This window comes from Vombatus ursinus, unplaced genomic scaffold, assembly GCF_900497805.2.
Source record: "Vombatus ursinus unplaced genomic scaffold, bare-nosed wombat genome assembly UNPS02009173.1, whole genome shotgun sequence".
NCBI lineage: Eukaryota > Metazoa > Chordata > Mammalia > Diprotodontia > Vombatidae > Vombatus > Vombatus ursinus.
Genome location: NW_020948951.1, coordinates 921,473 through 937,211, shown reverse-complemented (window position 1 = coordinate 937,211; position 15,739 = coordinate 921,473). Strand labels below are relative to the sequence as shown.

General features: G+C 50.2%; 1 protein-coding gene across 1 annotated transcript; it reads left to right on the top strand.

Annotated features, from left to right (window-relative positions):
* The first annotated feature begins 478 nt into the window (after positions 1 to 478).
* Positions 479 to 12,923, top strand: RGL3 (ral guanine nucleotide dissociation stimulator like 3). The gene is made up of 19 exons (XM_027851143.1): positions 479 to 546; positions 673 to 792; positions 1,010 to 1,236; positions 1,634 to 1,693; positions 1,925 to 2,196; positions 3,479 to 3,594; positions 5,868 to 6,083; positions 6,193 to 6,296; positions 6,867 to 6,951; positions 7,571 to 7,627; positions 7,800 to 7,886; positions 8,185 to 8,217; positions 8,383 to 8,504; positions 10,006 to 10,101; positions 10,215 to 10,283; positions 10,379 to 10,475; positions 10,849 to 11,016; positions 11,225 to 11,339; positions 11,902 to 12,923. The coding sequence occupies exons 1-19, from the start codon at positions 514 to 516 to the stop codon at positions 12,003 to 12,005; spliced, it is 2,181 nt and encodes a 726-aa protein (XP_027706944.1). The 5' UTR covers positions 479 to 513; the 3' UTR covers positions 12,006 to 12,923.
* The last annotated feature ends 2,816 nt before the right edge of the window (positions 12,924 to 15,739 follow it).

The following is a 15,739-nucleotide window of genomic DNA, read 5'->3' as shown; positions in this document are numbered from 1 at the left end:
CCCCACAAAAGGGCTCCTGGAAGTTTGGAAAGTACTTCCCGGTTTGTCCAGGGCCAGGTGGGCAGTGACCAGGACTCCCCGCCCCCTGACCGGCCTCCTGTCCCGTGTCCCCATGCTGGCTGTAATGGAAATAGCCCGCCCAGCACCCACCTACCTAGGCGGTCAGCGGTGCGCACCCAACCCCGCCCCGCGCCCGCAGTTTTAACCGCCTGAACCTGAGTGACCCCCTATCCCTGTGCGCAGCTGGGCCCTCGCCCCAAGGCTCCCCCCCAGCCCCCGCCTCCCTCCTCTGCCCGGTCCGCCATCGTCCCCCCAGCGCAGACCCCTCTCCCGACCCCGACCTCGACCAGAGTAGAAGCCCGGCTGCTGCTGCTGTAGCTGCCGGAGCCGCAGCGCTACGCTTTCAGGCTGCTCTGTCTGCTCTTCCGTCTCAGTCCCTCCGCCGCCGCTGCTGCCGGAGCCGGAGCCAGAGTCCAGCCAGGAGCTGCCCGGCCAGCTGCAGGTGTCCGAGCCATGGAGCGGCCCCCGGGAAAGGAGCTCGCCTTGGTAACCAGGACGGGGAAGGGAGGCAGAATGAGAAGACTCGGAGAGGCGGGAGGGAGATAAGTTCCCTGTCCCGGGCTTCCTCGCCAAGTCACCTCAGGTCCCAAATCTGGCTCCGGGTCCCCGCAGGCGCCGCTCCAGGAGTGGGGCGAAGAGGAGGTGGACGGAGCCGTGTACAATGTCACCCTGCGGAGGCAGCACAGTCAGCGACCTGGTCCGGGTAGGGACCGAGAGAGGGAAAGGGGCCAGGTGAGGAATTGGGCTGGGGGAGCAGGAGGTGGGGCCAGGTGAGGAGCAGGGCAGGGGATAGGAGGGTCCTACATTCCAGGCCTGGAATGAGGAGGGGTGGGGAGCAGAGTCCCGGGCTGGGGGCTAGGAGCTAGGAACTAGGTGGGGCAGGGCCGGGGGGCCTAGAGGGTTTTGGGGTACTTGCTGCCAGAGGCTGATTGAGGCTCGCCCCCTCAAGGCTCCAGATCCTGGGCCGTCTGCAGATTTTGTGCACTATCGCACTTGCAAAGTTCGAGCACTGCGCGCAGCTCGAATAGAGCGTCTGGTACTGGAGTTGGTGCAAGGGGATCATGAACAGGACCCTGCCTTCGTGCCCGCCTTCCTGGCCACTCACCGTGCCTTCATACCCACAGACCATGTACTGGGTCTCCTGCTGCCGCTGCGGCAGGCCCCAAGACCCCAAGGGTTAGTGAGGTTCCTCGGCCACTTCACCCCTCATCTTCTCTGTGTCTCCCTGCCTGTCCATCAGGTTTTTCTCTCCCCTTTCAGAATCTCCTGCCTGTCCTTCCTTCCATTCTTGTCTTCTTGTTCCATAATAGATGCTCCTTCCCAGGTCACCTTCCCCTTCTCTAACTCCCCTCATTCCCAACTCCAATGACCATTCAATCACGCTAAGGACCTGATCCTGTTACACCCCCCCCCCCCCCACATACACACATACGGTGTAAGTCTTTTAGGTTGGCCTCCCATCCAGATATTTCCATATCCTCATGAAACCTCCCTCCCTCCCTCCCTCCTACTATCCGTCTATTTCCTCCTTCCAGTCTCCATTTACTGATGCTTCCCTGGGGCTGTTTTCCAGGGAAGGACAGGAGGAACAAGGTCAAGGTCACTTGGATCAGAGCCAGGAGCAGGAGTCCAGGTTGGTACCTGTTTTTGTTTTTTTTTTCCACCATGGCTATGAGCCATTCACTGGTTGGGTCTCCAAGGATGAAAGATATATGGCTGGGTCAGGGGTTAAGATGTGAAAGGTAAGAGGTCAATGATTGGGTTGGAAGTTAGGTTTGAGAAGTCAGGGGTTGGTTGTGAGAAATTAGTGGTTTTTTAAGGGTCCATGGCTAGATCATAGCCTGAGGCTACACTCTGGCTACAGGGCATTGATATCTGTGTTGGGCTCCTGGCTGCTGGATCACCCCCAGGACTTCAAAGATCCCCCTGCCCACCCCAACCTGGTCCGGGTTTGTACCTTTCTGAGTGTGGCAGCCCCAGGGGGGGCAGAGAGCCAAGAAGCTGAGAGGCTGCTGAAGCACTTCCAAGAGGAGGAAGAGGAGGAAGAGGAGGAAGAGGAGGAGGTGGCCAAGAAACTCCAGGAGGAGGAAGAGGGGGCCAAGGAGGCCCCAGAAGTGGCAGAGCCTTCTCACCATGGTACCTCCCCTCCTACCACCACAACCAGCCCCATTGCTTTTGGGGTTGCCATCCTAGGAGATTGGAATGGGGGCATTGGCAGCTAACTAAAAAAACAGACGGGATCCATCCCTCTTCTGTCCTCTATTCTGAATAGGGCAGGGCGAGACCTTCCCTCTTTCAGGAGTGCCTCTGGGTGGAGTGAGAGGCAATCGGTAGTGGAAAGAAGATGTTGGTCCTGTAGTACGTATAACCTGGGGTTTCAATCCTAACTCTGATACATATTAATTGTGTGACCTTAGGTAAGTCACCTTATCTCTGATGAACCTCAGCTTTCTCATCTGTGAAATGAGGACAGTACCTTTTACTTCTTACCTCACAGGGTTGTGGTGAGGAAAAGGTTTTGCTCATCATAAAGTACTTCAGGAATATTACGTTACTATTACTAATATTATTTGAAAGATAAAGGCTCCCTCGTCCAATCTGGCTGAAATCATAGGCTCCCAGCATTAGAGCTGGAAGGGACCTTCGAGATCATGTAGTTCAATGCACCCATTTTACAGATCTGATTCAATTCAACAAACATGTATTAAGGGTCTGTTATGCTTAAAGCACTATACAGACAGATGAAGAAAATGGAGCCCCAGATTAAATGACTTGTCCAAGGTCTCCCATCTTTTTGCTGTTGAGTCCTTTCAGTCGTATCTGAATCTTCGTGACCCCATTTGGGGTTTTCTTGACAGAGATACTGGAGTGGTTTGCCATTTCCTTCTGCAGCTCATTTTACAGATGAGGAAACTGAGGCAAATCAGGTTAAGTGCCTTTCCCAGGGTCACACAGCTAGGACACGTCTGAGGCAGCATTTGAGCTCAGGTCCTCCTGATTCCAGGGCTGGCACTCTATCCATATAGCTGCCCCATCTCCCTGCTACAAAGCAGCAGAGCTGGGATCTGAGTTTCTCTGATTCCATTTCCAGTGGTCTCTTTCTCTACAGCACTAAACCTCCTCTTCCCATGACTAGGAGGTATTCTGGGACACAGCCCTCCCTTCTAACCCCCAACCATTCTCTCCTCTTCCCCTGTCCCCCTTTCTCTTGCCTCTACTTGGTTCAGGTTTGGGGCTCACACCCATGTCAGAGGCTAAGTCTGGCTAAAGGAAGGTTTCTTCCTCCTCCCCTGACCCCTGGTCCTGTCATGGCTCTAGGAGAACCTTGACACCACAGCTGTCCGCTTCTGACACCTGTTGCCCCTCTCCAAGAGGGAGAAGGGCCATTTTTTCCTCATTCTTAACTTCCCCTGCCCAGGATCTCTAGGCCCAGAAAAGCCCCTGGAGAAGGAAGAAGAACATGTGAAAGAGGGCCCAGAGCTGCTGGATTTCAGTGTGGATGAGGTAGCTGAGCAGCTGACCGTGATGGATATGGTGAGGGCAGCAGCCAGCTCCTCTTGACCCTGCTGCTTGGAATAAGGATAGATACTGACCTGCATCTTAGATTTGGGGAGAGCAAATTTCACAAGGTTGGGGGCTTCCCCCACCCCCGGGCAAGGTTCCCATGGACTAAAAAATGACAGAGAAAATCAGCCCAGTAGTAGTGAGAAACTCTTAGGGATGAGATTCTGAAGACCCAAAGAGAAACCAGTATTTACCCAATGAAAAAGAAAAGAGGATGTTCATAGAGGTTGGTGTGAAGGGATGCATGGGGGAATTATTTGTCCAATTGAGATGTTAAAAAGGGCCTTAGGTAGAAACATGGCTAGGTAACAGAAAGTGAATATAAAAGTCACTTAAGAATAGTGTTGGAGCACAAAAATTCAGAATGAGCAGAGGCTGTTGAGAAAAGTTAAGTACATTTGGATGAGTTTAGGGGTTGTGGGATTTTTTTTTTCTACATTGGGGAAAAGAAAAGGATAAAAGACAGGATAGGACTGCTGCTTGAAAGGGAGAAGAATGGATTCATTCAGAGAAGGCAAAACTACTCAACTCTTTTCTGGTTTTCATAGCAAAGGGAATGAAATTCTGACAAAGAGAAATGGCTTGTAGGGAGTTTAAATCCAGAACAAGTAGGGTGAAGAGTGTGATAGAACACTCAGTTGTCCTTTAAGAGTTCTAGGCATATCATAAGATAATAATAGCTAGCATTTATATGGCACTGTAAGGTTTGCTAAATGCTTTGCAGATATTATCCCATCCCCTCAACAACCCTGGGAAGCAGGTGCTGTTATTATCCCCATTTTACAGCTGAGGAAGCTGAGGCAGAGAGGTTAAGTGACTTGCTCAGTGTCACACAGGTAGGTAAGTGGCTAAGACTGGATTTGAACTCAGGTCTTCCTGACTCCGAGCCCAGTACCTTATCCACTGCACTACCTAGCTTCCACCAGGATTACAAGTCATAGGATTACAACTGGAGGACCCTGAAGGTCCAACGCCTTCATTTTATAGATGGGAAGAAAGAACTAGATGTAGGTGAAGTGATTTGCCCGAGGTCACCTAAGGAGTAAGAAGCAGAGGCAGGATTTGAACTCTGGTCATCCCACATCTGGATTAAGTTCCAGGAATCATTGTTTTTTGTTTGTTTGTTTGTTTTTGTTTTTTTGGAGGCAGTTGGGGTTAAGTGACTTGCCCAGGATCACACAGTTAGTAAATGTCTGAGGCCGGATTTGAACTCAGATCCTCCTGACTCTAGGGCCAGTGCTCCATCCACTGTGTTACCTTGCTATTTTGGAATCATTGTTTAAGTGGGAGACACTGATAAGTTAGAAAGGACAACCAAGATGGTGAAGGATCTGAAGGTTGTTCCACATGAGATCAGTTGAAGGAATTGGGGAGATTTAGCCTGAAGAATAGGAGACTTAGGGAAGGACATAGTCACTGTCTTCAGGCATATAGTGGAAAGAGTGCTAGATTTGAGGTCCCGGGTTCAAATTCCAGCTTGGTCACCTCTGCCACCGTGGGCAAGTCACAACCTCTCTGGGCTCCAGTTTCCTCATCTAGAAAATGACAGAGTGGATTTTACTGGATATGTTCCTTCTAGTATGAAATCTCTGATCCTTAAAGTATTTGAATCTATGATCTTTGAAGTATTTGTCATAAGGGAGAGGGCCGAGCTATGTGCTACTTGCTTGCAGAGGGCAGTATTAGGAGCACTAGGTGGATGTGCAAAGAGGCAGATTTGACTTGCTGTCCTAACAGTTGGCACTGTCCCCAAGTAATGGGCTGCCTCCGGAGGTAGTGAGTTCCCTCTCACTGGAGGCCTTCAAGCAAAGGCTAGATGACTACTTGACCAGTATATTGTAGAGGGATTCAGGTATGAGTTGGACTGGATGACCCCTGAGGTATTTTCTGATTCTGAGATCATCTGGTTCTGTAACCTGCTCCCTCGGCCCCTTCCCCCAACCCTGTGGGACACTTCTCCCTTTCTCTGATGGGCAGGGAACATCTGTCCCCATCCCCCTGATCCCAATGGATGGAGTAAGGACACCTCCCTGGCCCTCTCCTCCCTAACCTATACCTGATGTATAGGACGAGGATGTTTGCCTTCTTCGACCCTTGCTTGGACCTCCGAACTACCACCTTACACAAACTTAGAGCCCCAGGGCAGATTGGAGATTGGGGGAGGGGTGGGCTGGGAGGCCAACAATGCGGGGAGGTCCTTATTATTCAGTTGTATCTCTCTCCACCTCTATCCCGATGCGCAGGAACTCTTTTCTCAAGTATGCCTTGGGGAGTGCCTGGGTTCGGTGTGGTCTCATCGGGATAAAGCAGTGGGCCGTGGAACTGCCCCCTCTGTCCGAGCCACCGTGGCCCAGTTCAATGCAGTAACTAGTTGTGTCCTGAGCTCAGTGCTGGTGGGACCAGGACTGCCCCCACCCTATAGGGCCCATCGCCTGGAGAAATGGATCTTCATTGCTCAGGTGGGAGGCTATAGTAGTTGGAAAGCCTCCAGGCGGGCCATGGGTGGGGCACCAGGGGTCTTCCACACAATCCAACAGGATCTAACATGGCCTAGCTCTCTTTACTTAGCGCTGTAGGGAGTTGAGGAACTTCTCGTCCCTCCGGGCCATCCTCTCAGCGCTGCAGTCCAACCCCGTATACAGACTCAAGAGGAGCTGGGCAGCGGTGAGCCGGTGAGGGCTTCAGGGGTGAGAGGGCAGGAGTGACTGTGAGGGAGCTGGAGGAGGCCAGAGGGAGGGTGCAACCTCAGGGACCAGATTGATTCTCTTCTTCCTTGATCGAAGACTATAGGCTGAATAACAAGGATGGGAATAGATGGAATTGGGCGGAGACATTGGAGACTGTTACAGAGTAGTTCTTTGTAGCCTCAGAGGATGGAACTAGGAACATTGGGTTGGAAGTTGCCAAGAGGCAGATTTAGGATTTGGGAAGTTTCCCAATGATCCTAGGCATGCAAAAGTGAAATGAGTTACCGGAGGAGAAAGGGACCTCCCAGATGTTGTAAAGGGGATTAATCCCCTTTGGAATCCTTGCTACTGAAACCTTTCCAGATTGGTGTGGCTGATGAAGGTGACTCTTGACATCCCTTCTGAGATGCTGTAGATAGAGACTGACCAGCAGAGACCTCAAAGAGGTGCTCTCTCACCCCTGACCTTGCTCCCTTCCTCCTCTCTCTCTCTCTCTCTCTCTCTCTCTCTCTCTCTCTCTCTCTCTCTCTCTCCCCCCCCCCCCCCCTCCCCTAGGGAGCCATTGTCCATATACCGGAAACTCTCCAATATTTTCTCGGATGAGAACAATCACCTTAACAGCAGAGAGATTCTCTCCCAGGTACAGAAGGACCTTGGATGCCGGGGTCCCTGAGGTGGGAGTACCCAAGCTGGATGGGGAAGGGAGACACAGAGAAGACAATGGGTATCAGGGTCTTGTAGAGTTATCGCCTTATACTGGGCTTAACTTTTATCAGCCTGGCCCGTAGTAGGTGCTTAGTAAACGTATGTTGACTTGAGGCTGGTGGCATATAATGCTTAGGGTGGTAGACACTTGCTTAGCAGTGTACTTAACCAGTAGTCTTGTGTATGAATAGAAACAACCTAGCTAGAAGCAGTGATGAGGGTTTGGGACTTCTAGTTGATATTTCCCAGCACCGAAGCTCAGCCTTGGCACCCCTTAGTGGACAAGACCTCATTCCTTATGTTTTTCTCTTTTGCCTCATTTGACCTTTTTAATGATGGGACCCTTGAAGCTTCAGTCTGTCTCCAAACTATTGTTGCTTTTTCCACTAAGGGGGCACCCTCTTCCTTCAGTATCCAACATTTTTTGCCTTTGTGGCTAAACTTTTATTCCACAAAACAGGTTTTCTTCCTCTGGGGGGCTCTGGTCTAGCTATTAGAAAAAGGGACTAGGGTTCTATCCTTTGGATTCTTTCTTTAACCCTTTTCTATCCTAGGAAGAAGCCTCCTTGACCTCCCCTGAAGAGGAGACAGCTCCAGGAGTCCCTCCCTTGGTAAGGGGCTATATTGAACTTGAGAAGGGAGCAGGCCTGGTGAAGAAGGCTACAAGGAGTTGGTTCTGGGAGTGAAGGAGGGATTGGGATTGGGAGATGTGATAGAACAGGTGGGACCAAGGTTGGGACAATAATACCCAAGGGAACTGATTGAGTTTCTGATCAATTCCAGAAAGTGCCCCCTGGCCCTATTCCCTACCTGGGCACCTTCCTCACTGACCTTGTCATGCTGGACACTGCACTGCCTGACCGGCTGGAGGTGAAAGCTTGGCCCCTGATCCCACTCCCCAATCCCCCCCAACCCCCATCCTTTCACTGTCATCCTTGCTACTGAGACCTTTCCAGAAGCCCACGACATCCCCTGCCTGCCCCACTGCACTGCATCTGGAGTGACCACTCATTGAGCCTCAGGTGGTTCCTCTGTCAATTTAAGGGGGTGGGACCAGATCTCTAAGGTCCCTTCTAGCTTTAAGTTCTATGATCCTGTGATTTGGGCTGTCTTGGGGACTCTGAGTTCAGTTCTGTGCTCAGGCTTGCTTCCTTTCCACCACCCCCAGGGAGATCTTATCAACTTTGAGAAGCGGAGGAAGGTAAAGGGATCTGGGCAGAGGGGAAAAGGGAGGGTGTGCTGGGTGATGAAGGGAAATTGGGGAGAGAGGTAAAGATCCTGGGACAGGTAGGAGTGGGAATGCCTGGGAGGTGGGAATGGGGGGAGGAAGGGTCCAGCAGAAAGAACCTCACCTCCCTTTTCCAAGGAGTGGGAGATCCTGTCCCGAATCCAGCACCTTCAGCGTCGCTGTATGAGCTATAGCCTGCCATCTCGGCCACCTGTTCTTGCTGCCTTCCATGCCCAGCGTCCCCTCAGTGAGGAGCAGAGGTGACATGTTTAATCCCTGCTTCTGCTACCCTGTGATGCACAACCTATCTCTGATGTCTCTGACCTACCCCTAAACTAAGCTCCTGGGGCAGGCAATCAACCTCCTTTGAATTAAGTCCAAACTCTGGATCCCAGCTCAACCTACCTGGTTAACTGTAGCTCATACTATTCCCCTTCTGGTACTCCAACCAGGCTTCTCTATCCCTCCTTCTTGCCTTTTTTTTTTTTTCCAGGCAATTGGGGTGAAGTGACTTGCCTAGGGTCACACAGCTAGTAAGTGTCAAGTGTTTGGTCTGAGGCCTTCTTGCCTTGTACCTTCCTGTTTCCATGCCTTTGTTCAAGTCAGCTGCTTATCCGATTAGATCCATTCTCTCTTCTCCCCTTCCATGGATGTGGGAATCCCCTGATTCCCTCAATGGTTAGCACAGTGGCTGCTACCTTCTTGAGGAAGTCTTTTTGGATTTCTCTAGCTGAAAATGTTTTTTGCCCTCTCACATTTCAAAGAGCATTGTGCCTGCCTGGTCCTCTCCTGTGCACTTACTTCCCCTGCATTTTTCCTTATTAAGTTGTAAGCTCCTTTAGGGTGGACTCTGTCATATATCTGTTCTTCAGTGCCCAGCATACAAGTAGGTACTTCCTAAATGGTCTTTGTTTTTGTTGACCAGATCTGTGACTCCGCTGGTTTAGGGAACTTCCAGTGAGGAAAACCCCTCTTTGAATGCAGATCAGCATTTCTTCTATAACTTACAAATCTTAAGAGTTAGTTGTCTGGAAGCAATGAGATGTAAAACAAAATGCCCAGGATCACAGAGCTAGTGTGTTTCTGAGACTGGGCTTCTGGGCTGGTTCCACTATCCCACAATGCTTCTCTTCCTGAACACAATTCAGTTAAGCGAGCATTGATTAAATGTCCACTTTGTGCAAAGCCCTGTACCGGGTTCTGGGTAAGCTTGGATAAGGCATGCTTCCTTCCCTCATTGAGTTCACAGTCTCGTATAGGGATGAGACACAAATACAGACAACAAGTATGGTTTATGTTAGATATAAGTACCGTCCTATGTGAGGTATGAAGGAGAAAGTCATTACTGATTGAGGAAGGACTTCTTGGAGGACATAGCCTTTGAGCTTAGCTTTAAAGGACAGATAGGAATTCAATAGGAAAAAGGTAAAGGATAAACATAGTAAGCAAAAGTAAGGGAAGGGAGTATAGGGCATGTGTCGATCAGGGTTAGAGATTTCCTTACTTAGGTTGGAGTATAGAGTGACCCTTGAATTATTGACTTGGTAGGCAGCTGGGAGACATGGAGGGTTTGGGGCAGAGGCAAAACATAATGATTGATGTTTGTTAAATGAATTAATTGACTCATGTTCTCAACCTCATTCCTCTGGTGCATTCTTATCACCTGGTCCCATCCCTCTGGCTCCCATCTCCATTCTTCTAATTCCAACCCAGTCTCTGATGTGACTCTGGTCCCTATTTCCTCACTCCCATTTCCCCCAGTTACCGCCTGTCCCGGGTTATTGAGCCCCCAGCTGCCTCCTGTCCCAGCTCCCCCAGGATCCGGCGACGGATAAGTCTTACTAAGAGACTTAGTGCGTGAGTCAATTTCAATCTTAGGGTGGAAGAATGATGAAATTATGGGGAAGGGGGAGAGACTGGGGGAGCCTGGGCTTCCCTTGGAGCCATATCTGACATCTCTCAACTCTTAGGAAGTTGTCTCGGGAAAGGGGCTTCTCTCCCAGCCACCAGCCTGGGGATCTCCCCTCTCCCAGCCCCAGGTAAGACAAGTCGGGAGAGGATAAAGGTTGGAGGGCAAGGTTAGGGTCTGGAGTTGAGAGAATAATACCATCTCTGGTTTCTGTGTCTCCTGTAGTCTCTCTTCAGGTTCCTACCCATCCGGCCCTGGAGATGGGGACCCCCTGACCCTTAGCCCTCCTCCATCCCCAGGGGCAACTGGTCTGGGCCACAAGGTGCATGACCTCAACTATATACGATATTGTGTGTTTGTGTGAAGAGGTAGCTAGAGTACAGGGAAAACTACTTACTTGGACTGAGAGTCACGAGACCTGGGTTCTAGTCTTGACCTTGAGCAAGTCATTTCTCCCGTCTGGCTTTCAAATTTCTCATGTGTAAAACAGAGGAGTATTACACCAGTGTGGCCGGGAGGTATTAAGGAGCTCAAATGAAAGAATGGGAAAGCGCCTCCTCCCCAGCATATGATGAGGGTGACTTACACATGGTGGGTGGGAGGGAGGGGTGTTGTATGTGTCCATGTGTGATATGTACGGAAGCCAGGAGGTGTGCTAGACGCTGTTGATAGCTGTAACTTCTTCCTCTGCCCAGGGCACCGTGGAGCAGCCTCTGGGAACCAAAGTTTCTGAGCTCCGGGCGGCCCCAGCCTTCCTTGGGAGCCTTGCGCAAACTTCCCACCCAGGGCAGCGGACCCCGGATGCCTGTGTCATCAGAGTCAGCATTGACCATGATCCTGGGAACCTTTATAGGAGCATTTTGGTAAGGAGAAGGAGCACAGTCTGTATTCCAGCAGCAAAGGGAGAATCAAGGTGGGAGGGGAGGTTGTCTCCACACTTAGGATGTTCCCACCCCATTTGCAGCCTCCTGAACCTCTCACTGACCTGCACCACTGCTCCCTCCCTCCACTCACTGTGTTCCTAGCACCTCCCCTGCTTCTCTTTCTCACGAATTCTTTCCCCACCCCCAGCTGACTAGCCAGGACAAAGTTCCAGGTGTGGTTCTCCGAGCCCTCCAGAAACTGCACCTGGAGCAGCCACAGCCCCGTGACTATCAGCTGTTCCAGGTCCTGCCTGGGGACCGGGGTGAGTGGGTGTGAGAGCCCCGGGGACTGTGGTAACTCCAGGGACCGGTGAACCCTGGGCATGGGGTGGTGGCTGGTGGCCCCAACTGAGCAAGGACTCAGCTCTCCAACAGGGCTTCTGGCAGAACTCCAACCAGCTTTCCCTTCTCAGTAGCCCTCTGAGGAGGCCATCCGAGATTGAGAAAATTCAAGGGCAGACAATTCTGGCAGAAAGCTGCTTCAGACTGGGTGGGGTTAACAAGGGGAAGGGAGTTAGTCGCCAGTCACTAAGGCTTTTTGTGCAGAGGTGGGCATGGTGCACCAGACCTGGGGTCTGGTTCAAAGTTTGGTACCGCCACTTTAGTGAGCTTGCTCATGTGATTCCCCCCCGCCTCAGTTTCCTCCTCTGTCAAATGAGAGGTCAAAGGTCCCTTCAGCTCTAAATTTCTATGATCCTCTGACTCCCTTCCCTGCTACATAAGGGGGAAAAAAACAAACAGTAAATACACGGAGAAAGAAAAGACACGCAGCCTAAGTATACCAACTTGATGCAATTTGATACCATATGGGCCTTCCACCCGCAGAGCTCCTGATTCCAGACAACGCCAATGTGTTCTATGCCATGAGCCCAGCCAGCCCCGGGGATTTCGTGCTACGGAAGAAGGAGGGAGCTCAGTCCCCACCCTGATGACTGACTCTCCTGTCTGAGAGGGTCCCAGGCTTGGACCTGTCTGAGGCTGAGGGAGAGCCTGGGCCATCCCAGAGGGATGTCTGGCTGGGCCAAGGCACTGATCCCAACAAGATCCCTGGTGTCCCCATGCCTTTGTCTCCGTGTCCTCTCTGGGAAGCTAGGACAAGTAGAAGGGGAGGGGATGGCATGATGTGCAGGCGCTTGGTCCGGCCACTAGATGGCAGGCTGTCTAGGGTTGGTCAGCATGGGCTCAATGAAATCCAGAGCCAGTCCTCACTTTTGGGTGGGAAGGGCAGGGCTATATCTGTGAGCGTCCAGAAGCCCCCTTTTTTGGACCTTCACTCTTTTTAGGGCCCCACCAGGGCCACAGATACCTTCTAATCCCAGCCCCCTGCAGAAAAAGACGACTTTGGGGTTTGTTTAGAAAATCAGCCAGGGGAGACATGACCAGAAGTCAGAGGCTGCTGCCTTCCTGTGCCCTCCCAGGCAGCCATCCAACCTAACCCAGGAGTCAGGCCCCAGCGCTCTGTTCCCAGACAATTGGCTCAAGGGTTACCAGTGCAAAGAACTTCAGGGGCTGTCTAGCCCAGTGTATACCTGAGCAACAATGTCTTCCCTAGTGTTCCTAAAAAGTGATCAGCCTTGTCTGGGAGTCCTCCAGTGAGGAGAAACCCTCCACTCTACGCAACCCCCATCTTAACTCCCCTCTCAAAGCTACTGCTTTTTATTCTCGATCTAATTTGAGAGCATTTTTCTTTATATTAAGTTTAAATCTGCCTGACTTCTGTCACTCCTAATTTTGCCTGATAGGGCAAGTTTAATCTTTCCACATGCCAGTCCTTCAGTCCAAACAAAATGTGCAGTGATCATGTGCCCCCTCAGTTTGCACTTCTCTGGAATAAACCTCCCCAGTTACTTCGGTCAATTGTCACATGCCTCCTGTCCCCATCCCTTGCCCCATCACCCAGTCACCCTCTAGGATGCCCTTGACCTTGTCGATGTCCTAAGAATCGAGAAAGCCAAAGGACACAGTAGCAGTGTCCCTGGCTTTCAAATCCTTCTCTTCTATTCCCTACCTTGGGCAAATTACTTACTCTCCCTGGGCCTCAGTTCCCTCATTTATGAAATAGAGTTGGAGTCAATGATTTCTCAGGCAGTTTCCTGCTCAAAATCTACAGTCCTATGGGCTATCCAGATCTGAAAGCAATACTCTATATGGGGTCTGCCTAGAGCCTTTGATTAGGGTGCTACTTACCTTGGCTTCACACAAGTTCTAAGTCTCATACAATGGTCAGTCCCCATTCCAACTCACCACACCATTTCCCTCCCATCCCCTAAATCTGATAGGCCAGAACCAACTTAATCCATCTTTTCCATATTTTTTTTTCTGGAGACTAGATTTCCTAGGTTATATGTCCAATGGCCACTCGTGGGCCAGATTCCACTGCTGATTGGTAAAGAAGCTTTACTTCTGACCTGGGCCTGATCTCAGGCAGCTTGGTACCACCAACACATACACTCCCATGGCTCTCCATACTAGTGACAAAGAGGACAGACACCAGATTGACTTTAATCCCCAGCAGCTCCCCAAGAGCTCAAGCAATACACCAACTTTAGGTTTGTGGCTCATGGGCATGTGTTACCATGCCTATGTTTCCTACCTTCTAAAGCCTGGGTGATATACCCACCAAGGCCATGCCATAGAGCAGAGTAGAAATGTCAGGCACCTGGAATATCCAGCCCACTGTGATAATCCAGGGCTCTGGATCCATGTTCCCCTTTCCCCTTTGGCCCTTCTGGATTCAAATTCAAACATTAAGGTTCTGTTGAGGAGGCTGGGTTACAAAGATAGATACAGCATAGACCATACTCTCAAGAAACAACCGAGTGGATGGAAGGACAATAATGTACCGTAGGAGGGAGGCAAGGTACCTGAGACCACTGGAATGACAGTGGAAAGAGCATGGATGTCAGCAGAGGCCTAGCTCAAATCTTACTTGTGACATTGAGTAAGTAGCGTAAGTTCTCTAGGCCTCAGTTCCCTCACTTGTAAAATAATAATATTTGCACTGCTAGAAGCCATGTGGTTCAGTGGATAGCAATCTACCCATGAAGCCAGGGAGATCTGGTTTCAAGTCCTGCCTCTTGATCCTTGCAGGCTGAGTGAACCTGAACAAATTCTTTAACCTCTCAGTGTCCACTGTAGAAAAAAGTGCTAACATGCATTGGTAGAGGGCTTTTCCTCCTTTAGGAATTCCTCATACCGATAACATCATGGGAACTAGTTCCTACCCTACTTACCTCAAGAGGTGGTTGTGAGGAAAGTGCTTTGTGCAATCTTTAAAGAGCAATATAAATTTGTTATGAGATATTTGAGGGGTAGATTATTGGGAGGGGGAAGGGAGAGAACTGTGATCAGGGGGTCTTAGAGGGGGTGGCACTTGAGTTTGGCTTTGAAGGAAGGAAAAAGCATCAACAGATGTGGGAAGCATAGTGGATAGATCACTGGGCCTGAAGTCAGGGAGACCTGAGTTCAAATCTAATTTCTGACACTTTACTAGCTGCGTGCCACTGGGCAAGTCACTTAACCTCTGTTTGCCTCAGTTTCCTCATCTATAAAATGGGGATGCTGATAGTACCTACTCTTAATGTAGGTTCAAATGAGATAATTGTAAAGTGCTTATCATAGTGCCTGGCACATAGTAAGCACTATAGAAATGTTAGCTATTACAATTCATTTGTGACTAAGAGTGCAAGGGAGGAGTATGCAACAGGGCTGGAAAGGGGTGTTGAAACAAAATTGCTGAAGAATTTGAATGCCAGGATTGGGAGTTCATGCTTGATTTGGGAGGAGGCTTGGAGTAGAGAAAGGAGATAATCATAGGAGCTAGGTGGTGCAGTGAATAGAGTGCTGGGCCTGGAGTCAGGAAGAAGATTGTTCCAATCCTGCCCCAGACACAAGATGTGTGAACCTGGGCAAGTCACCTAACTTCTGCCTCAGTTCCCTCTTTCTTCATCTGTGAAATGGGGGATGATAATAGCACTTATCTCCTAGGGTTGTTATAAAGATAAAATGAGATATTTGGAAAGTGATTTGCAAACTTTAAAGTGCTGTGTATTAGCTATCATGAGGATAGAAGTTACTTGGGCAGTAAATGATGGGGAAGACAGTGGAGGCCACAGCAGTAACACAGACAAAAAGCAAGGAGGGCCTGAACTAGGTAGGGCAGAGGCAGCAGGAGTTTGGGAAAAGGGAAGATGAGAGAGAGAAAACAATAGCTCCCATATCTATAGGATTTTACAGTTTGGATATTGCTTTCCTCACCAAAGTAGGCAGCATAAACATTACTCTGCCTTTTTTAATAGAGGAGGAAACCTCATCAAGAGTTTAAAACCACTTGCCCAAGGCCTCATGCACACTGTTACTAAGTGGCAGAGTGGGATTTAAATCCCAACTGTTGACTCCAAATTTAGGGTTCCACCCCATCATTCAGGCTTCTTTCCACCTCCTGCCCTCTTTCAGGAGTGCTGGTTTTGCAATTGGGATTCTAAGGCTAAGGAGAGGATTGCAGAGTATTTATTCCTTAAACTCCACTCTAGGCATTCTCCTTTATACTAGGCTGTCCAGGAGGCCCACACTTTGCCCCCTTCTCTGAGCAGCTGGAAGAGGTGAGAGAAAGTCAAATGTGATTTTGAGGGCGTGATGAAAGGCAGAGTGTCCAGGCTTTGGG